The sequence below is a fragment of the Chroicocephalus ridibundus genome, chromosome 31 (assembly GCF_963924245.1).
Source record: "Chroicocephalus ridibundus chromosome 31, bChrRid1.1, whole genome shotgun sequence".
NCBI lineage: Eukaryota > Metazoa > Chordata > Aves > Charadriiformes > Laridae > Chroicocephalus > Chroicocephalus ridibundus.
In genome coordinates, this window is record NC_086314.1 from 72,055 (window position 1) to 93,906 (window position 21,852).

The 21,852-nt window shown below is 69.8% G+C and overlaps 3 protein-coding genes across 5 annotated transcripts; 2 read left to right on the top strand and 1 right to left on the bottom strand.

Annotated features, from left to right (window-relative positions):
- Positions 1-1,569: 1,569 nt before the first annotated feature.
- B3GAT3 (beta-1,3-glucuronyltransferase 3) lies at positions 1,570-6,238 on the top strand. Its single transcript, XM_063319204.1, is given in 7 exon segments — positions 1,570-1,756; positions 1,871-2,024; positions 2,626-2,764; positions 2,766-2,963; positions 3,799-4,089; positions 4,777-4,869; positions 6,103-6,238. Coding segments are annotated over 7 exon segments (1,047 nt in total). The 5' UTR covers positions 1,570-1,674; the 3' UTR covers positions 6,193-6,238.
- Positions 6,239-6,250: 12 nt separating this feature from the next.
- LOC134508098 (uncharacterized) lies at positions 6,251-8,630 on the bottom strand. Its single transcript, XM_063319205.1, has 6 exons — positions 8,500-8,630; positions 7,231-7,553; positions 7,052-7,125; positions 6,821-6,937; positions 6,542-6,711; positions 6,251-6,443 (listed from the first exon to the last, which is right to left on the bottom strand). Exons 2-6 carry the CDS (start codon positions 7,547-7,549, stop codon positions 6,251-6,253), a joined length of 873 nt encoding a protein of 290 aa, XP_063175275.1. The 5' UTR covers positions 7,550-7,553; positions 8,500-8,630.
- A 1,463-nt stretch (positions 8,631-10,093) lies between these two features.
- EML3 (EMAP like 3) lies at positions 10,094-21,830 on the top strand. Of its 3 annotated transcripts, XM_063319177.1 has the most exons (23): positions 10,094-10,379; positions 11,447-11,614; positions 12,082-12,370; positions 13,097-13,204; positions 13,776-13,804; positions 13,929-13,955; positions 14,039-14,162; positions 15,151-15,300; positions 15,411-15,480; positions 16,378-16,488; positions 16,598-16,693; positions 16,822-16,956; positions 17,057-17,195; positions 17,296-17,447; positions 18,275-18,400; positions 18,491-18,622; positions 19,482-19,549; positions 19,830-19,918; positions 20,044-20,141; positions 20,244-20,331; positions 20,767-20,865; positions 20,965-21,095; positions 21,470-21,830. In XM_063319177.1, exons 1-23 carry the CDS (start codon positions 10,328-10,330, stop codon positions 21,662-21,664), a joined length of 2,676 nt encoding a protein of 891 aa, XP_063175247.1. In that variant the 5' UTR covers positions 10,094-10,327; the 3' UTR covers positions 21,665-21,830. The 3 variants fall into 3 exon arrangements, with proteins under 3 accessions (XP_063175247.1, XP_063175249.1, XP_063175248.1); XM_063319179.1 differs by lacking the exons at positions 11,447-11,614; positions 12,082-12,370 and having other exon boundaries at positions 10,321-10,379; XM_063319178.1 differs by lacking the exons at positions 10,094-10,379; positions 12,082-12,370 and having other exon boundaries at positions 11,314-11,614.
- The last annotated feature ends 22 nt before the right edge of the window (positions 21,831-21,852 follow it).

Here is a 21,852-nt window from a genome sequence, read left to right on the forward strand (position 1 = left end):
CTGCTTGGTTTTGGGGGGCTGCCTCTAACCCCCCCCCCCTTTTCCCCCCTCCCCAAATGTGGGGCTGGGGGGGATGCTGGGGACCAAAGCTCTGCGTGCCCCCCCCACCACCACCACCATACCCCCCCTTACTTCCTTCTTGACCCGCCCTTCCTCTTTTCTCCCCCCTACCCCCAGCCAGGGGGGTCAGCTGGGGTTTGGGGGAGCCCCCCCTCCCCTTCTCCATTCCCCCCCCATTCTCCACGTTTCCCCCCCCCCGCCTTCCATTTCCCCTCCCATTTCCCCCCACCATTGGGGCCTTCGGGGGGGGGCAGAGCCGCGGCCGAGGGCGGGGGGGGGCCGGGGTGGGAGGGAGGCGGCCCCACGCGGAGTTTTGATAAAAGACAAATAAAAACCAGGTAAAAAAAAACCGTGTTTTGGGGGTTCGGGGGAGTGGGAAGGGGGGGGGAGGCGGAACCCGGAACCCCGCGGCCGCGTGTTCCCCACCCGGAGCGCGGACCGCAACGCCGGAAGTGACGGGGAAGCGCGGTGGGGACGGACCGGAAGTGCCGGCCGCCCGGCGGAGGCTGCGCGGCCCCGGCCCCGCTACCGGTACCCGGTTCCGACCTGCCCCCCCGCCCTCCCCGGGCGGTAAGGCCCGGCCCCGGCTCCTACTCCCCCCTCCGTCAGCCCCGGTACCCGCCGAGGTGAGTCTCGGCCCCGTCGCCGTGGCAACGGCGCCACGTCCGCACTCCTTTAGGCACTGAGAGGAACACGGGGGGGGCACTGGGAGCACTGGGGGGGGGGACGGGGACTGGGGGAGCTCTGAGGGGTGTTGGATGGTACTGGGGAGGACTGGAAGTACTGGGGGGAGCACTGAGGGGAGCACTGGGGTGACTGGGAGCGCTGCGGGGGGGCTGGGGGAGCTCTGAGGGTGATGGAGATACTGGGGAGGACTGGGAGCACTGGGGGGAACACTGGAAGGGCTGTTGGGGGCACTGGGGGGCGCTGGGGGGGGGCCACTGGGGGAGCTCTGAGGGGTGGTGGGGGCAGTGGGGGGAGCACCGGAGGGGCTGTTGGGGGGTACTGGGGAGGACTGGGAGCACTGGAAGTACTGGGGGGAGCACTGAGGGGAACACTGGGTGACTGGAGCACCGGGGGGGGACACTGGAAGCATTGGGGGGGTAACTGGAAGCACTGGGGGGCGCTGGGGGAGCTCTGAGGGGTGGTGGAGGCACTGGAGGGGCTGTTGGAGGCACTGGGGGGGCACTGGGAGCACCGGGGCAGATGTTGGAGGCACTGGGGGGAGACTGGTGGGACTGGGAGCACTGGGGGGGCGATGTTGGAGGCGATGGTGGGGGGGGGCACTGGTATGTACTGGGGGCTGCAGGGACTGGGGGTGACTGGGAGCTTTGGGGGTGTGATACAAGATACATACTGGGAGGGGGTTGGGGCTACTGGGATGTACTGGGAAACGCTGGGGTGAGTGTTGCTGCTGGGGGGGGGCACAACATGGGGCAGAGCGTGCTGGCGGGGGGCTGCAGAGCAGGACCCCCGAGAGCCAGGACACCCCCCCTTCCCCCCCCCCCCAGACCCCTCAGGATCCCCCTGGACTCCCTCAGGAGGCTCCAGGGGCCCCCCCTGGACACCCCCAGCCCCCCCCCGAGCCCCTCCCGGACCCCCCCCGGCCCCGCCATGAGGGTGAAGCTGAAGAACATCTTCATCATCTACTTCGTGGTGTCGCTGGTGGGGCTGCTCTGCGCCCTCCTGCAGCTCGGTGAGCATGGGGGGGGCCGGGGGGGGGCAGCTTGGGGGTCCCTGACCCCCGCCCCCCACCCCGGGCTGCTCCCTGACACCCCCCCCACCCCTTTTGTCCCTGTCCCCTCCCCAGGACAACCCTGTGACTGCACCCAGCAGCGGAGGGGCCGGGACCGGGAGCGGCTGCTGGGGGAGCTGCGGGGTGGGGGGGGCCGGGGGGGACCCCGGGGGCAGGGGGGGGCCCGGGTCCTGCCCACCATCTACGTGGTGACCCCCACCTACGCCAGGTGAGACCCCTGACCCCTCCAGACCCTCCCCAGACCCATTTGCCCCCCCCCTGCAGCCCCATTTAAACTAACTTGCCCCCTTCCAGACTCATTTGCCACCCCCCCCCCAGACCTGGCCCCCCCACAGCCCCATATAACCTCATTTGCTTCCCCCCAGACCCATTTGCTCCCCCCCCATGGCCCTGTACAGCCTGATTTGCGCCCCCCCCCCGCCCCGGGCTCATTTCCCCACACCCCACCCTGACCTGCCCCCCTGCAACCCATTTCCCCCCCCCAGCCCCATTTGCCTCCCCCCCATGTCCCTGTACAGCCTGATTTGCCTCCCCCAGCCCCATTTGCCCCCCAACTCTGCCCCATACACCCTGAATCTGCCCCCCCCAGCCACATTTCCCCCCCACCCCGCAGCCTCCCTGGGCCACCCCAAGCCCAATCTGTTCCCCCCTCCCCAACCTCCTTGGCTCCCACAGCCCCCCCTGACCCTCACAGCCCCCCAAGCCCCCCCTCCCCAGCCCTTGTTTTGCCTCCCTATCCCTTTTTTGTCCCCCCCCCAGCCTTTTCTTTGCCTCCCCCAACCTCTTTTTTGTGGCCCCCCCCCCTCCAGGCCGGTGCAGAAGGCAGAGCTGGTGCGACTGTCGCAGACGCTGCTCCACGTGCGGGCGCTGCACTGGGTGGTGGTGGAAGACGCCCCCGCCCCCACGGCGCTGGTGGGGGGGCTTTTAGCTGCCAGCGGGGTCCCTTACACCCACCACCCACCTGAACGTCGAGACCCCCCCCGAAATCCGCCGCCGCCCCGGGGACCCCCCTTGGCTGCGCCCCCGCGGCGTGGAGCAACGCAACCGGGCGCTGCAGTGGCTGCGGGAGACGCGGCTGCCCGGCGAGGGCGGCGTGGTTTACTTCGCCGATGACGACAACACCTACAGCCTGCGGCTCTTCGAGGAGGTAGGGACCCCCCCCCAGAACCCCCCGACCCCCCCTCAACCCCCCCAAACCCCCTTTGTCCCCTCCTCGAACCCCCCAGCTCCTCCCCTCTGCCTCTTCACGCCTCCAGGTTGTGGCTTTTCGAGGTGTTGGGGTTCCCTCCCGGAACCTCCCCTCCCAAAATTCCTTCAATCCCCCCCCCCCAAAACTCCCCTAACACCCCCACAGCCCCCCCCCCAATCCCCCCCAAACTCCTCAAACGCCCCCAAGCTCCCCTGATTACCCCCCCAAACTCACCTACCCCCCCAGCGTCCTGTAATTCCCTCCCAAAACTCCCCCCAGAGAGCCCCATTTCCCCCCAACCCTTCCCAGAGTCCCCCAATTGCCCCCCACTATGCCCCCAATTCCCCCCCAAGCTCCTTTAAGCCCCCCCAGAGCCCCCCAATTCCCCCCCAAGCTCCTTTAAGACCCCCCAGAGCCCTCTAATTCCCACTGAAACTTCTTTAAGCCCCCCCAGAGCCCTCCAATTCCCACCGAAACTCCTCTAATCCCCCCCTGAACCCCCCAATTCATCCCCGAGCCCTGTAGTTCCCCCCTGAGCCCCCCAGTTCCCCCCAACCCTTCCCAGAGCCCCCCAGTTCCCCCTCCAGATTCCCCTAACTCCCCCCAGGAGCCCCCCAGTTCCCCCCCCCAAACTCCCCTAATCCCTCCTAGAACCCCCAAGTCCCCCCCAAATGCCCCCAATTCTTCCCCAAACTCCCCTCGCCCCCCAACTCATCCCTTCTACCTCCCCAAATCCCCCCCCCCAGCCCCCCATTTCCCCCCCCCCAACAGCCTCTTTCTCCCCCCCCGGCAGATGCGCAGCACCCGTGGCGTGGCCGTCTGGCCGGTGGGGCTGGTGGGGGGGCTGCGTTTCGAGCGGCCGCTGGTGGCGGGGGGGCGGGTGGTGGGCTTCCACACCGCCTGGAAACCCGAGCGCCCCTTCCCTCTGGACATGGCCGGCTTCGCCGTGGGGCTGCCCCTCCTGCTGGCCCACCCCGCGGCCCGCTTCGACCCCCAAGCCGAGCGGGGCTACCTGGAGAGCAGCCTGCTGGGGGGGCTCGTGTCCCCCGCCGAGCTGGAGCCCAAGGCTGACAACTGCACCCAGGTAGGGGACGGGGGGGGAAGGGGGATCTGGGGGGCCCTTGGGGGGATTTTGGGGTCCCTCAGGGGGTCTGGGGGGGTGGTCTGGGGGGTCCTTGGGGGGATTTTGGGGTCCGTCAGGGGGTCTGGGGGGTCCCTTGGGTGTCCTGGGGGGCTCAACGCTGACAACTGCACCCAGGTAGGGGACGGGGGGGTGTCTGGGGGGCCCTTGGGGGGATTTTGGGGTCCGTCAGGGGGTCTGAGGGGTCCCTTGGGGTCCTGGGGGGCTCAACACTGACAACTGCACCCAGGTAGGGGTCTGGGGGGGTGTCTGGGGGGTCCTTGGGGGGATTTTGGGGTCCCTCAGGGGGTCTGGGGGGTCCCTTGGGGGTCCTGGGGGGCTCAACGCTGACAACTGCACCCAGGTAAGGGACTTGCGGGGGGCCCCCGGGGGGGTTCTGGCTGGTCCCTCAGGTCCCTCAAGAGGTTGGGGGGGGCCCTCGGTGGGTTTTTTGTGGGGGGGGGGGGTTGGGGGGGGACTGGGGTCCCTTGGGGGTGTTGGGTGACAGGAACCCCGAGGGGCTCCCTGCGGTGCTGGAGGGGGGTCGCTGGGGGCCTGGGCCTCACCAAGGGGTCCCAGGCTGGTCTGGGGGGGGGTCACTGAGGGGGTCCTGCTGATGCCCCCCCCACTTCCCCCCCCCCCCCCCGCCAGGTTCTGGTGTGGCACACGAGGACAGAGAAGCCGAAGCTGCGGCAGGAGGAGCAGCTGCAGCGCGAGGGCCGGGGCTCCGACCCCCACATCGAGGTGTGAGGGACCCTCCCGCCCCCCCCCCCCCCCCCCAGCATCACAGGGACCCCCCCCGGGGGACACTTGGACTTTATTTATTGATGGGGACCCCCTTTTTTTTTCCGTGGGAGGGGGCCCGCACCCCTTTTCCGTGGGGCCAAGCATCATCTCCGCAATAAACTCTCTCGTTCCATCCTCATCCGTGTCCTGGAGGGGGGGGGGAACCCTCATTTCGGGGAGGGGCATCCTCACGCTGGGGGCTGCTGCGTGTACCCCCCCACGAGAGGGGGGCCAGGGGGCCACGGGGGGGGCAGGAGCGGGGTCGAACCCCCCCAAGCATCTTGTTGCCGGTGGATCTTCATGTGGGCGTTGCGGCTCTTGATTTTGAGGAAGATCCTGGGGGAAAAATTGAGGGGGGGGGGGGGGGGGGCGCTGGGGGAGGACAGCACCCCCCGTGCCCCCCCCACCCACTCTGTCCCCCCACCAGGCCCCCCCAAATCCCTCTCCACCCCCCTCCCCGCATACTTGCCGCAGAGCTTGCAGGGGAAGCGGGCGCCAAGGGCTTCGGGTGGCATCTGGGACACAGAGAGATTTTGGGGGGGAGGGGGTGGCCCCTAAAACCATGGGGGGTCCCACGTGGCCCCCCCCCCAGGGCTATGGGGGTGTCTCCAGTGCCCCCCCCCCCCCCCGCCATACCTGCCCCCGTGCCTGTCCCCGCTGCCCTTTGTGCAGGTAGTAAAACTCCACGCACTGCGTCGTCCTCTTGGAGGCCACCTGAGGGCGGGGGGGGGATAAGGTTTGTGGGGGGGGGAAATAAGGGTTTTGGGGTCAGCCCGTGGGAACGGGGGGCCCTGAGGAGGGGGGGGGCAAAGCGGGGCGGGGGGGTCCCTCACCGCCTCTTGAATGCGGGTGAAATCCTTCCCGTGCTGTGCCAGGGCCTTGGCAAAAAGCCGCTGCTCCTGGGGGGTCCAGGCGTCGCTGCCTGTAGGTGAAAGGGGGGGGGGGGGGGGCAGCATCGGGTGGGGGGGGCCTCAACACCTCTGCCCCCCCCCCCCCAAAATCCCCCTGACCCCCCCTCACCAGTATAGTGGTACCCAGCCAAGGGGTCTGCCCGCAGCCAAGCCGGCGTCCCCAGCAGCAGCAGCTCCAGGGCGCCCTGTTGGGGGGGGACACAAGATGCTGGGGGGGGGAGGCCACCCTAAATTATCTCACCCCCCTCTAAATTTTCTCTCCCCCCCCCCTCACCATCAGGTTGCCGCCGGCGCGGGCCAGGCAGTGCAGGGCCAGTTCCAGGTTGGTGCCCCCCCCGGGCAGGGCGCTGGAGCAAGCCAGGTCCAGTAAGGTCTCTACTATGGGGGGGGGGACACACACGGCAAGGTGAGGATGGGGGGGGTTACATTCAGGACACACACACACACCCCCCCCCCGGGGAAAAGGGGGGGGTCTCACCTTGCTGTTGGGTGTCAGGGTCCCCCTCCAGCCCGGGCCAGGGGCTCCAGGCCAGCGTGGCCGCCCCGGGGGGGTCCTGGTCGTAGTCCCCCCCCACTGACACCGGCACGGCCGCCTGGAAGCTGGGGCCCACGTTGATCTGCCTGGGGTGGGGGGGGGGGGCACAAAATGGGTTGGGGGGGGGGTTATAGGACAGCCTCCCCCCCACGCTGCCCCCCCTGGCACCCCCCCCTCGACTCACGGAGGAGAGAGGCGCTGGGGGTCAGGGCCCCCCTCTGCCGACAGCCCCCCAAACAGCCCCGGCCCCCCCCGCCCCGGGTCCAACATGGGCGGGGGGCGATACCGGGGGGGGCCCCCCCCCAAACTCAGGCGGCTCCGGTAGGGGGGGGCTCGGCTTTCGCTGGGGGGGGCCTACGGGAAAGAGAGGGGAGAGTGGGGTCACGGGGCGGGGGACACACCAGGCGTCTGCCCCCCCCCCCCCCCCATTATGGGGGGGACCCAGGCATCTGGCTTCTCTCACCTCGGGGGGGGCCGTGCCCCCTGCCCAGGGGGGGCTCAGCTCGTAGCACCCCCCCGGCCATGGCGGGGGGACCCCAGGAAAAGGCAGCTCAGCACCCCCAAAATAGCGGTTGGGGTCCTGGGGGGGCAGGTGGGGAGGATAAAAGAGGTGGGGGGGGGGGGTCAGGCACTGGGGGACCCAGTGCCGCCCCCCCCGCCCCGTGTCCCCCCCTCAAAGGGGACCAAGGCTCACCTGGTAGGATGGCACCCAGTCGGGGGGGCCCAGGAGTCCGGCAACACCCTCGGGCCCCCCCATTCCCTGTGGGGCTGCAAGAATATTGGGGGGGCGGGGGGGGCGTCAAGGTCAAGTTCACACACCCCCTTACCCCCCCCCTCCAAAAAAGGGGTCCAGACACACCCCCCCGCACTCACCTGGGCCCTGGAAGGGCACGGGGGGGGGCTGTAGGTCCTGGTAGAGGCAAGCGGGGGGCAACTCCTCTTGGGGGGGGCCACCATAGGGCAGGGGCAGGTAGCCTGGGGGGGGCGTGACCCCTCCGGTCCCCAGGGTCCCGGCCCCCCAGGCCTTGTTGGGCAAGTGGCCAGTGAAGGCTTGGGAGAAGGGGTCCAGGCGGCCGGGGGGGCCATCGCCCCGGGGGGGTGCGGCGGCCCACGAGCCCGGGGGGGGCTCCCAGTGGGGCTGCCCCACGGCGGGGGGGTACAGGGGGGCGTAGGGGCCCAGCTGCGGCTCCATGGGGCTGGGGGGGGGGGGGGGGGATATGGGTGAGATGGGGGGGACTCCTGCCCCCCCCCCCCCCCCCCCCAATTTTCCAGCCCAAGGACCCCCCCAGGTGGCCGGGATGTCCCTGGGCCACCCCATGGACCCTGTGGTGTCCGTCCGTTCCCCCCCCCCCCAGGGTCCCCATTGCTCCCCCCAAGGGACCCAGCGGTCCCTGGGACACCCCGTGTTCCCCCCCCCAGGGACCTGGGTGTCCGGGCCACCCCAGGGACCCCGTTGTCCCCCCAAGGGACCCAGTGGTCCCAGGGCCACCCCATGGGCCCCATTGTCCCACCGAGCCACCCAGCAGTCCCTTGGCCACCCGATTGTCCCCCCAGGGGACCCAGTGGTCCCCGGGCCACCGCTTGGACTCTGTTGTCCCATCAAGGGACCCAGGCGTCCCGGCAGTCCCTGGGCCGCCCCACGGACCCCGTTGTCCCCCTGAGGGACCCAGTTGTCCCTGGGCCACCCATGGACCCCATTGTTCCCCCACAGGACCCAGTGGTCCCTGGGCCACCCTGTTGTCCCCCTGAGGGACCCGGGTGTCCTGGCCACCCCGTAGTCCCCATTGTCCCCCTGAGGGACCCGAGCATCCCGGCTGTCCCTGAGCCACCCCACGGGCCCCATTGTCCCCCCGCGGGACCCAGTGGTCCCTGGGCCACCCTGTTGTCCCTCCAAGGGACGCAGTGGTCCCAGGGCCACCCCATGGACCCTGTTGTCCCACCAAGCCACCCAGCAGTCCCTTGGCCACCCGATTGTCCCCCCAGGGGACCCAGGCGTCCCGGTCGTCCCCGGGCCACCCCATGGACCCCCTTGTCCCCCCAAGGGAGCCGGTTGGTCCCTGGGCCACCCTGTTGTCCCCCCGAGGGACGCAGGGGACCCGGCGGTCCCTGGGACACCTCGCGGTCCCCCCGTTGTCCCCGTACCTGCGGCGGGGTCCCCGCTGTCCCCGTCCCCCGGCGGGTGCGCGGCGCCGAGGCTGTTCCCGGAGGCGCAGCTCACGCTATGACTGTGCAGGATGCGGCCCCGGCTCACACCTACCCCCCCCCTCCCCAACCCGGGGGGGGGCAAAAAACGGGGGGGGGTGGGGGGTGGAAAAGGCCCCCCCATATCCCGTCCTGGGGGTGCTCAGCACCCAGACACCCCCATCCCAGCCCCGGGGGGGGGGCGGGTAAAAAAAGGGGGGGGAGTGGAAAGGTCCCTGTCCCCGTTTTTGGGGGGGTCCTGGGTCCCCGTCCTCCTGTTGGGGGGGTCCTGGGTCCCTGTCCCCATTTTGGGGGAGTCCTGGGTCCCTATACCCGTTTTGGGGGGGGGGTCCTGGGCCCCTGTCCCCATTTTGGGGGAGTCCTGGGTCCCTATACCCGTTTTGGGGGGGGGGTCCTGGGTCCCTGTCCCCATTTTGGGGGAGTCCTGGGTCCCTATACCCGTTTTGGGGGGGTCCTGGGTCCCTGTCCCCCTTTTGGGGGGTTCCTGGGTCCCTGACCCTGTTTTGGGGGGGTCCTGGGTCCCTGACCCCATTTTTGGGGGGGGATTCGTGGGTCCCTGTATCCGTTTTGGGGGGGTCCTGGGTCCCTGACCCCATTTTGGGGGGGGGATCTGTGGGTCCCTATCCCCGTTTTGGGGGGGGTCATGGGTCCCTGTCCCCCTTTTGGCAGGGGGGGGTCCTGGGTCCCTGTCCCCATTTTGGGGGGGTCCTGGGTCCCTGACCCCATTTTGGGGTGGGGGGGGGCAATCTGTGGGTCCCTATCCCCGTTTTGGGGGGAGTGTTAGGTCTCTGTCCCCCTTTTTGGGGGGGGCCTGGGTCCCTGTCCCCGATCTGGGGGGGGTCCTGGGCCCCTGTCCCCCTTTTAGGGGGGTCCTGGGTCCCTGCCCCCGTTCTGGGGGGGGGGGGTTCCTGGGTCTCCTATGGCGGGGGGGGGGGGGGTGACACTCCGGGCGCCTGGGTCCCTTCCGGGGGCGACACTTTCACTTTCGGGATGAATCGGGGCCGTCGGCGCCTTTTGTTGTGGGTTCGGGGTGCTGGGATGTGCCCCCCCCCACCTCGATTCATCCCGAAACCGGGGTGCTGGGGGGGTGGGGGCTGCCCCACGGTTATGGGGTGCCCCCCACCCCCCTCACGCCCCCTCAGGCATCCGGGCCTGAGCCCCCCCCCCCCGGCAGAGTGGGGCAGGGGGGTGATGGGGGTCTCGCAATGGGGTGATTTATGGGGGGGGGGGGCAGCCCCATCGATGGCAACATGGCGGAGGGGGATGGAAAAGGGTAGGGGGTGTCTGTGGGGGGGCCCTCGCCCCAAATAATTTGCTGGGGGGGGGGGTTGAGGCAGGGGGGGGCAAGCCCCATCGATGGCAACATGGTGTGTGGGGGTCCCCAAATCTGCTGGGGGGGGTCCCCTCACCCCAAATACTCTGCTATGGGGGGGGTTATGGGGAGGGCTGAACCCCATCGGTGGCAACATGGGGGGGGGCCTCACCCCAAATAATTCGCTGGGGGGGGGGGGTTGGGGGGGGGGACACCAAGCCCCATCGACAGCAACATGGCGGGGGGCTCGTGGGTGCCTTTTGGGGGGCCCTCACCCCAAATAATCCGCTCGGGTTGGGTCAGGGCTGGGGGGGCTGTCCCGGGGGGGGCAGTGGGGTGCGTGGGGGGGTGTCTTTGCCTGTCCCCCCCCCGCCATGGAGGCGGCGGCGGAGGGGAAATGACGGCGGCGCTTCCTGGGGCGGCGAAGGCCCGAGGCCTGGCGTGGGCCCGGCCGCCATGGAGTCCCAGCCCGGCCCCCCCGCCGTGGAGCCCCTGCCCGGCCCCCCCGGTGAGTGTGTGTGGGGCGCCCCCCCCCAGGGATCCCCTGCTGCCCCCCAGAAATGGGGCTGGGGAATGGCTGGGGGGGGGGGAGGGATGTCTGGGTCCACGGTGGGGTTTGGGGGGGGAAGGGGGGGGGGTTGTGGGGTCCCGGGACATCTGGGTGCTGGGGGGTGACATGGGGGGCCCCCAGACCCCTGGGTGCTGGGGGGCGACACGGGGGTCCCCAGACACATGGGTCCCTCCCTGGGTGCTGGGGGGGTGGCACAGGGGGGGTCCCCAGACCCCTGGGTGCTGGGGGGTGACATGGGGGTCCTGCAACATCTGGGTCCCTGGGTGCTGGGGGGTGACACAGGGGTCCCTGGACTCCTGGGTCCCTCCTTGGGTGCTGGGGGGTGATACGGGAGGGGGGGGGGGGGTGGTGGTGTCACCGGACCTCTGGGTCCTGGGGGGTGACACTGGGGTCCCCGGACACTTGGGTCCCTCCCTGGGTGCTGGGGGGTGACATGGGGGTCCTGGGACATCTGGGTGCTGGGGGTGACACGGGGGGGGTCACTGGACCCCTGGGTGCTGGGGGGCGGCACAGGGGTCCTGGGACGTCGGGGTGCTGGGGGGTGACACGGGGGGGGGTCCCCAGACCCCTGGGTGTTGGGGGGTGGCACAGAGGTCCTGAGACATCGGGTGCTGGGGGGGCGATATGGGGGTCCCTGCACTCCTGGGTCCTTCCCTGGGTGCTGGGGGGTGACATGGGGGGGTCCCCAGACACATGGGTCCCTCCCCGGGTGCTGGGGGCTGATATAGGGGTCCCTGGACTCCTGGGTCCCTCCCTGGGTGCTGGGGGGTGACACGGGGGGGTCATTGGACCCCTGGGTGCTGGGGGGTGACACGGGGGTCCTGGGATGTTTGGGTGCTGGGGGGTGACACGGGGGTCCCCAGAGACCTGGGTCCTTCCCCGGGTGCTTGGGGGGTGATATGGGGGTCCCGGGACACCTGGGTACCCGGGTGCTGGGGTGAAGCCGGTGTCCCCGGCCGCCTGCGTCCCCTGGCAGCCCTGTGTCACCCTCTCCCCTCCCGCAGGCGAGGTGGCCCCCCCCGGCCCCCCCGGCCCCCCGGACCCCCTGGAGCTGCGCCTGGGGCGGCTGGAGGAGGAGCTGGCGCTGGTGAAGGCGGCTTTGTCCGATGCCCTGCGACGCCTCGGCCTCTACGACCAGCACCTGCCCCGGCTCCTGCGGCACCTGCCCCACGGTGAGGCCCCCCCCCACCCCCCCCCATGGGGTGCCCCCCCCCCCGCCATGGGGTTCCCCCCACCATGGGATTCCTTCTCTGGAAGCCCGGGTCCCCCTGGAAACCTGGGTTCCCCCACATTCCAAGGGGTCCCTTGGCTGGAAACCTGGGTGCCCCCCCCCCCACTTCCATGGGTCCCCCCCCTGCCATGGGGCCCCCCCCGCTTCCGTGGGGTCCCCTCCAGCCCTGGGGTCCCTTGTCTGGAAGCCTGGGTCCCCCTGGAAACCTGGGTGCCCCCCTGCTTCCATGGGGTTGCCCCCCCCCATCCCATGGGGTCCTTCCCCCCCATGGGGTCCCTCGTCTGGAAATCTGGGTCCCCCCCACAAACTTGGGTGTCCCCCGCTCCCCCGACACCTGGGTTGGGGGGGGTGTGGGGGGGTGGGAGTTTTGGGTGCTGACCCCTCTCCTTCCCTCCCCTCCCCCCCCAGCACCCAATGGCGCCATCCCGGAGCCCTGCCTGCACCTGGACCCCGACGTGCCCCCCCCAGCCCCCCCTGAACCCCCCCAAGCCGTCAGCGTGGGGACACAGACGGAGGAGACCCCCCCAACCCCAGAGGCGCCGAGAGCTGGCGGGGACCAGGGGACCCCCCAGGAGCCACCCCCCCCGGGGTCCCCCCCCTGCCCCCCGGGCCCCCCCCCGGCCTCCCCGGAGCCCCCCACTCCCGATTCCCCCCCGACGGCCCCCAGCCCGGCCCCCCGGGGTGCCCACAAAGAGCTGTAAGGATCGGGGGGGTGATGTTTTGGGCTGGGGGGGGAGCGGGAGGCCGTGGGGAGAAGGACGTGGGGGTGCTGGGTCTGATGGGGGGGGCTGCGGGGAGAGGGATGGGGGGGCCTGTGCGGGGGGGGGGCCGTGGGAAGAAGGATGGGGGGGCTGGGTCTGCTGGGGGGGGCTGTGGGGGGAGGGATGGGGGGTCGGGAAGGATTTGGGGGTGAGATGTGGGGGGCTGTTAACTCGTCACTGATGGTGTTCCCCCGTGTCCCCCCCCCGTGCCCCCGTGTCCCCCCCTGTCCCCTGTGTCGTCCCCCCCGCGCCCCATGTCCTCTCCGTGTCCCCCCATGTCTCCTGTGTCCCCGTGTCCCACCATGTCCCCCCGTGCCCCCATGTCCCCTGTCCCCCCTGTCTCCCCCTGAACCCCATGTCCTTCTGTGTCCCCGTGTCCCCCTGTGCCCCCGTCCCCCCTGTGCCCCCCCATTCTCCCCGTGTCCCCCCTGTGCCCCATGTCCCCCCATTCCCCCCATGTCCCCCTGTGTCTCCTGTGTCTCCCTGTGTTCCCATGTCCCCCGTGTCCCCCCGTGTCCCCCCTGTCCTCCTGTGTCTCCTGTGCCCCGCTGTGTTCCCATGTCCCCATGTCCCCATGTCTCCTCTTGCTCCCTGTATCCCCATGTCCCCTCTGTCTTCTGTGTCCCCCCCGTGTCCCCCCGTGTCCCCCCCGTGTCCCCCAGCCTGCGCAGACACAGCTCCTCCTCTGGCAGCGCCAGCCCCCGGCAGCGCCTCAGCAGGAAAGCGGCTTCATCCGCCAACCTCCTGCTGCAGGCGGGGAGCCCCGAGAGGTGGGGGACACCCCCCGCACCCCGCACCCCCACAGACCCCCCCTGCACCCCCGCATCCCCCCCCCCACACCCCACACACCCCTCCCTGCACCCACACACACACCCCCGCACGCCCGCAGCCCCCCTGCACACCCCCACACACCCCCCTGCACCCCCACAGACCCCCCTGCACCCACACAACCCCCCCAAAACCCCCCTGCACCCCCACAGAGCCCCACGTTCCCCCTGCATCCCCCCTGCATCCCCCCGTCCTCCTGCACCCCCAAACTTCCCCTGCACCCCCACATCGTCCCCTGCACCCCTGTCCCCCCCCCGCAGCCCCACATCCCCCCCTGCACCCCACAGACCCCCCCTGCACCCCTCCTGCACCCCCAAACCTCCCCTGCACCCCCACATAGCCCCCTGCACCCATGTCCCCGCCCTGCAACCATGTCCCCCCCCTGGACCCCCAAACCTCCCCTGCACCCATGTGTCCCCCCCGCACCCCCACATAGCCCCCTGCACCCCCAAACCTCCCCTGCACCCCCCTGCACCCCCCCACCCCCCTGCTGACGACGCCTCTCCCTGGCAGCCGCCCGAAGGAGCCCACCCTGAGCCCAGGTGGGTGCTGGGGGTCCGGGGGGGGGGGTTGTTTTTTGGGGTGCAGGGGGGAGTGTTATGTGATTACTGGGGCTCATTTTTGGGGTGTAACATCATTTCTCCCCGCCCCCTACCCCCCCCCCAGGGTCGCGCCGTGGGAACTACAACCTGGGTGAGGCTCGGGGGCATCCGTCCGGCCGGGGGGCGGGGGCCGGGGGCCGTGGGGTGACCCCCGGCGTCGTCCCCGCCCCACAGAGGGGGTGTCGGTGAAGATGTTCCTGCGGGGCCGCCCCATCACCATGTACGTGCCCTCGGGGCTGGGCCCCTACGGGGGGCTACGGGCCGAGCTGCCCCCCGAGCGCCTCCAGCTTGACTGGGTGTATCCTGCACACCGCGCCCCCCCCGCCGTGGGGTGTCCCATCTATGGGCCCCCCCCCAAATCTGGGAGTCCCCAGCCCTCTCTGGGGGTCCCCATCCCTCTCTGGGGGGTCCCATCCCTGTCCCCATTAGCCTCTGGGGGTCCCCATTCCTTCTCGGGGGGGTCCCATCTCCGTCCCCATCCCCTTCTGGGGGTCCCCGTCCCTGTTCTCATCCCTTCTGGGGGGTCACTATCCTTGTCCCTGTCCCGGTCCCCATCCCTCTCTGGGGGGGGTCCCCGTGCCTCTCGGAGGGGGGTCTCATCCCTGTCCCCATCCCTCTCTGGGAGTCCCCATTCCCTCTCTGGGGGCCCCATCTGTCCCTACGCCTCTCTGGGGGGTCCCCATTCCTCTCTGGGGGTCCCCGTCCCCATTCCCTCTCTGGGGGGGTCCCCATCCTTGTCCCCATCCCTTCTGGGTGTCTCTGTCCCTGTCCCCAGCCCCATCCCTCTCCGGGGGGGGCCTCCATCCCTATCCTGGGGTCCCATCCCTGTCCCCATCAGCCTCTGGGGGTCCCCATTCCCTCTCTGGGGGGTCCCATCCCTGTCCCCATCCCTCTCTGGGGGTTCCTATCCCTCTCTGGGGGGGTCTATATCCCTGTCCCCAGCCCCATTCCCTCTCTGGGGGTCCCCATTCCCTCTCTGGGGGTCCCCATCCCACTCTGGGGGTCCCGTCCCTGTCCCCATCCCTCTCTGGGGGTCCCCATCCCACTCTGGGGGTCCCCATTCCCTCTCTGGGGGTCCCATCCCTGTCCCCATCAGCCTCTGGGGGTCCCCATTCCCTCTCTGGGGGTCCCGTCCCTGTCCCCATCCCTCTCTGGGGGTCTCCGTCCCCATCCCTCTCTGGGCGTCCCATTCGGGGGTCCCCACCTGGGAGGTCCCCACCCCATGGGGATGGAGAAGGGGTTGGGGGGGTCCCCACCCCCCGTTGCACCCCTTAACGGAGCCCCAGCTACGGGTACCGGGGCCGGGACAGCCGCTCCAACCTGCACGTGCTGGCCTCGGGCGAGCTGGTTTACTTCATCGCCTGCGTCGTCATCCTCCTGCACGTCCCGCGCCGCCGCCAGCGCCACTACCTGCGCCACAGCGACTGCGTGCGCTGGTGAGCCCCGGGCGGGGGGGGGACCCCGGAGCCATTCCCCCCCCCTCACCCCCTTTTTCTTCCTTCTCTTCCCCCCCCTCCCCGCCCCCGCTTCCCCGGCTCCATCCCAGCCTGGCCGTGCATCCCGACCGCCTCCGCGTCGCCACGGGGCAGGCGGCTGGCGTGGACAAGGATGGAAAGGTGTGGGGTTGGGAATGGGAATGGGGTGGGATTGGGGATGGGATGGGATAGGTTGGGATTGGGAGCGGGATGGGATTGTAAATGGGGATGGGATTGGGAATGGGAATTGGATTGGGATGGGGTGGTACTGCGAATGGGATGGGGATGGGATGGAATTGGGGATGGGGTGGGGATGGGAATGAGAAAGGGGATGGGATGGGATGGAATTAGGGATGGGAAGCGGTTAGGATGGGGATGGGAATGGGATGGGATGGAGTTGGGAACGGGATGGGGATAGGAATGGGATGGGGTGGAATTGGGGATGGGAATGAGGTGGGGATGGGATGGAGATGGGTTGGGATTGGGGATGGGGATGAGAAAGGGGTGGGGATGGGGTAGGGGATGGGTTGGGATTGGGAATGGGGTGAGATTGGGGATGGAATGGGATTGGGGATGGGATTGGGAGTGGGATGGGACTGTGAATGGGATGGAGATGGGACGGAATTGGGGATGGGATAGGGATAGGAATGGGATGGGATGGAATTGGGAATGGGGTGGGGATGGGAATGGGAATTGGATTAGGATGGGGTGGTACTGGGAATGGGATGGGGATGGGAATGGGGTGGGATTGGTGATCGGATGGGGATGAGATTGGGATGGGCATGAGAATGGGATGGGACTGGGAACTGGAATGGGATGGGATTGGGGATGGCAGCAGGGATGGGACGTGATGAGGATGGGATGGGATGGGGACGGGATGAGGACGGGGCCGTGACGGGGACTGGATGGGGCCGAGGACAGGATGGGACGGGGATTTTTGCCCCCCTCCCCCTGCCATGGGATGGGTCCCCCCGGTCTCCCCTGCCCCCCGACCCTCGCTGTCCCCCCCCTGCCCCCCGACCCGCGCTGTCCCCGCAGCCGCTGCAGCCCGTCGTGCACATCTGGGACTCGGCCACGCTCCTCACGCTCCAGCAAATCGGCCTCGGCAGCTTCGAGCGCGGCGTGGGCTCCCTCGCCTTCTCCACCGCCGTGAGCCCGCGTCGTCATCCCCCCCCCCGCCCCCGTCCCTCTGTGTGTGCGCGTGTCCCCCGCCTTGTCCCACATCTGTCCCCCTCACCCCTGTGTCGTCCCCCCCCAGGACCAGGGTGCCTTCCTCTGCGTGGTGGACGACTCCAACGAGCACATGATGTCGGTGTGGGACTGCGCCCGCGGCACCAAGCAGGCGGAGGTGAAGGTGAGGGCGACCCCCGGCATCTGCGGCTTTTTTTTTTTTTTTCGGGGTGGTGGGGGGGGGGAATGGAGGGCTGATCGGCCCCCCCACCCCACCCCGAGCATCGGGGCTGACGATTTGTCCCCCCGCAGAGCACGAACGAGTCGGTGCTGACGGTGGAGTTCAACCCCCAGGACAGCGGCAGCATCATCACCAGCGGCAAATCCCACGTCTACTTCTGGACCTGGAGCGGGGCCACCCTCACCAAGAAGCAGGGCATTTTCGGGGTGAGCGGCGTGCCCCAGGGGGGCTTTTTTTTGGGGGGGAGAGGGGTGTGGGGCAGATTTGTGCTGATTCTATTTGTGTGTCGTCCCCCCGGCCCCGTAGAAGTACAAAAAGCCCAAGTTCATCCAGTGCTTCATCTTCGACGCCGCTGGGGATGTGCTGACGGGAGACTCCGAAGGCAACATCCTCACCTGGACCCGCGCCGCCGGGGACGGCCGCGCGCCGGGGAAAGGTGGCAAAGGTAGGGGGGACACATGGATTTAAAGGTTGGGGGGGACACAAGGGACCGTGGGGCAGCTCTGGCGGGGGGTGGGGGGCGTGTTTTAACCCCGGCTCCGCAGAGACGTACCAGATCGGGCAGCAAACCCGGGCGCACGAAGGCAGCATCTTCGCCCTGTGCCGCCGGCGAGACGGGACGGTGCTGAGCGGCGGCGGAAAGGACCGGAGGGTGGTCTGCTGGAGCCCCGCGCTCGCCCTGCTGCAGGAGGCCGAGGTGAGCGACCCGGCCCCCCCCAAAAAAAACCCGCTCTGACACCCAAATCCTGCCCCACGCCCCCCGCAAAACCCCCTCTGACCCCCAAAACCTGCCCCAGACCCCCCCCAAAACCCACTCTGGCATCCAGAACCTCTCCCAGATCCCTGCCAAAACCCACTCTGACCCCCAAAACGTGTCCCAGCTACCCCCAAAACCCACTGTGATCCCCAAAACCTGCCCCAGACCCCCCCAAACACACTCTGGCACCCAGAACCTGCCCCAGACCCCCCCAAAACCCCCTCGGACCCCCAAAACCCACTCTGGCATACAGAACCTCTCCCAGACCCCCGCCAAAACCCACTCTGACCCACAGAACCTGCCCCAGACCCCCCCAAAACCCACTCTGACCCCCAAAATGGCACCCTGAACCTGCTCCAGACCCCCCCAAAACCTGCTCTGGCACCCAGAACCCACCCCAGACCCCCCAAAACCCCCTCTGACTCCCAAATCCTGCCCCAGACCCCCCCAAAACCTGCTCTGACCCCCAAAACCATCTCTGACCCCCAGAACCTGCCCCAGGTGGGTCTCTCCAAGCGACTCGGGGCAGGGGTGACCATGCTGGGGAGGTTTTGGTCTGCCCCCCCGAGATCCCCCCCTCCAACTTTGCCCCCCAAGCTCCCGGAACGCTTCAGGGCGAGAGTGACGATGCTGGGGGAGGACGTGGGATGCCCTCCCTCTGCCCCCCAGCTCCCTGAGCGATTCGGGTGGGGGTGACCGTAGTCGGGGGGTTTTGGGGTGCCCCCCCCTCCCCTCTGACACCCTCCCCCGCCTTCTCTGCCCCCCAGCTCCCCGAGCGCTTCGGGGCGGTGCGGACCATCGCGGAGGGACCCGGGGACGAGCTGCTGGTGGGGACAACCCGCAACGCCCTATTGCGGGGGACGCTGGACGCTGGCTTCACCCCCATCGTGCAGGTGGGGTCCGGGAAATGGCGGGGGGGGAGGGGGGGCAGGAGGGGCTCTCCCCGCTATGGGGGTGATAACCCCCCCTTTCCCCCCCCCCAGGGACACACGGACGAGGTGTGGGGCTTGGCCACCCACCCCAGCTCCTGCCTCTTCCTCACCTGCGGCCACGACCGGCAGCTCTGCCTGTGGGACGGGCAGGAGCACGCCCTGGCGTGGAGCCTGGCGCTGGAGGTGGGGGGCTGGGGGGGCGCAGGAGGCTTGTATGGGGGTACAGGGGGCTGGGGGGGCTGGAGGGACGAGGGGTTGGTATGGGGGTACGGGGGGGCTGGGGGGACTGGAGGGACCAGGGGGCTGGGGGCTGGTCTTGGGGTACAGGGTGGTCAGAGTGGGGGTAGGAGTCAGGTATGGGGGGGCTGGAAGGAGCAGGGGGCTGGTACGGGGGTACAGGGGGTGGGGGGGGCAGGAGCCTGGTATGGGGGTACAGGGGGCTGGAGGGGCTGGAGGGAGCAGGGGGCTGGTATGGGGGTACGGGGGGGCTGGGGGGACTGGAGAGACCAGGGGGCTGGGGGCTGATATGGGGGTACAGGGGGGGTCAGAGTTGGGGTAGGAGTCAGGTATGGGGGGGCTGGAAGGAGCAGGGGGCTGGTGCGGGGGTACAGGGGGCTGGGGGGGCTGGAGGGAGCAGGGGGCTGGTATGGGGGTACAGGGGGGCTGAGGGGACTGAAGGGACAAGGGGTCAGGAGCTTGGTTTGGGGGTACAGGGGGTCGGGGGGGGTCAGGAGCCTGGTATGGGGATAGAGGGGTCTGGGGGGCTTGAGGGAGCAGGGGGCTGGGGGCTGGTGTGGGGGTACAGGGGGGCTGGGGGTCAGGAGTCTGATGTGGGGGTACAGGGGGGTCAGAGTGGGGGTAGGATTTGGGTATGGGGGGGCCAGGAGGGAGCAGGGGGCTGGTGTGGGGATACAGGGGGGTTGGGGAGGGGCAAGAGCCTGGTAGGGGGGTACAGGGGGGCTGGGGGCTGGTGTGGGGGGACGCAGGGGTCTGGGGAGGGGGGGTCCGGTGGCCGCATGCCCTGATGTCCCCATCCCCGCAGGACACAGGGCTCTGCGCTGACTTCCACCCGGGGGGGCAAGTGGTGGCCGTGGGGCTGCTGACGGGGCGGTGAGTGACAGGGGACATGGAGTTGGGGGGGGGGGGGGACACACACAGTGGCTGGGGACATGGTGCCACGCAGGGGGATGGCAGGACAGGGACGGGGCGGGGGGGGACACACAGGGAACCCCGCGGACCCCGTGTCCCCCCCCCCCGGGTCCTCGCTCTCCCCCCATCCCTGCGGTGCCCTGTCCCCCCTCCCCATGTCCTCCTGTCCCCTCGTGTCCCACTGTCCCCCCCCATGTCCTTGTGTCCCCCTGTCCCCCCCGTGTCCCCACTGTCCCCACAGGTGGCTAGTGCTGGACACGGCAACTCAGCAGCCGCTGGCCGGGGGCTGGGACGGGAACGAGCAGCTCTCGGTGGTGCGGTTCTCCCCAGGTGAGCCCCCATCCCCATAACCCGGGGGGGGGCACCCCTCTGTTTCCCCCCCACAATGTCCCCAACCCCTTCTCCTTGTCCCCAACCCCTCGTCCCTGTCCCCAACCCCTTCCCTGTCCCCGCAGACGGCTCCTTCCTGGCCATCGGCTCCCACGACAACTTCATCTACATCTACAGCGTCACCGAGGGGGGCCGCAAATACACCCGCTTCGGCCGCTGCACAGTGAGATTTTGGGAGGGGTGGGGGGCACCGGGGATCCCCCCTGTCCCCCGCTGTCCCCAACACCCCTCCTGTCGTCCCCCCCCCCCCCCCCCTATCCCCCAGGGCCACTCCAGTTTCATCACCCACCTGGACTGGTCCAAGGACGGCCGCTTCATCATGTCCAACTCGGGGGACTACGAGATCCTCTACTGTGAGTGGTGGGGGGCAGATGGGGGGGGGGCTGGTGAGCCCCCCCCTTATCCATCTGGGAACCCCCCAGGGGCTGGTGGCCCCCCCTTACCCAACTGCGACCCCCCCAGGGGCTGGTGGACACCCCATTATCCTGCTGGGACCCCCCCCAGGGCATGGTGGGCCCCCCCTTATCCATCTGAGACCCCCCCAGGGGCTGGTGGCCCCCCCCTATCCATCTGGGACCCCCCCAGGGGCTGGCGTGCCCCCCCTTCATCCTGCTGGGAGCCCCAGCATGGGGGGTTTACAGTGCACCCCTTCGTCCCCTGGGACCCCTGGGGATGTGGGGGGGTGCTGGTGTGCATCCCGCTCTCCCCCAGAGTCTTGGGGGGGCGGGGGGGGGTCTCACTGCCTCTGTGTGTCCCGTCCCCCCCCCCGCACCTGCCCCAAATCCCAGGGGACGTCGCCGGGGGCTGCAAACTGCTCCGTAACCGCTTCGAGAGCCGGGACCGGGAATGGGCGTCCTACACCTGCGTCTTGGGCTTCCACGTCTTCGGTGAGCGCTGCGGGGGGGGGGGGGTGTCCTAGGGGATATGGGGGGGTCTTGAGGGATCCCCCTGACCTCCCCCCCCCACCCCGGCAATGTCCCCTGCAGGCGTCTGGCCCGATGGCTCGGATGGCACCGACATCAACTCCCTGTGCCGGTCCCACCACGAGCGGGTGGTGGCCGTGGCCGACGACTTCTGCAAAGTCCATCTCTTCCAGTACCCCTGCGCCCGCCCCAAGGTTGGGGGGGGAAGGGGGGGGGTTATGGGGGGGCCCAAAACCTCGGGGGGGACTGGGGAGGGCCATGGAGGGGACCAAAATCTCAGGTGGGGTGAGCTGGGGGGCCCGTGGGGGGCTATGGGCGGGTCCAAAACCTCGGGTGGGGTGGGCTGGGGGTCCAGGGAGGGCCATGGGGGGCTGTGGGGGGGTCCAGACCCCCAGGTGGGGTGGGCTGGGGGGCCTGGGGGGGTTCAGGGGGGGTCTGGACCCCCGAGTGGGGTGGGCTGGGGGGCCATTGGAGAGGCCGTGGGCAGGCGTGTGCGTGCAACACAAGTGCGAGGGGAGGCCGCCCACGCGTGAACACGCGTGTCCAACCCAACCCCCCCCCCCGGCAGGCGCCCAGCCACGTGTACGGGGGCCACGGCAGCCACGTCACCAACGTCCGCTTCACCCACGACGACGGCCACCTCGTCTCCCTGGGGGGCAAGGACACCAGCGTCTTCCAGTGGCGGGTGCTGGGGGGGCCACCCCCACCCTGCCCCCGCTCGCCCTGTACCCCGGAGCCCGGGGGGGACCCCGAGCCCCGCTGAGCCCCCCCCCCCCCCCCCTTTTTGCTTCCTCTTCTGCCTCCTCTTCCTGCGGGACCAAAGGGGGGGGGGGTTCTGTGTGTGTCCCCCCCCCACGTTTTTATGCTGCACTGTGAGAGGCATCAATAAAGCCTGGGGTCAGGGGCCTGCGCTCCGCCTCTCTCCCGGCCGCCCGCTTCCCGGAAGTCGTT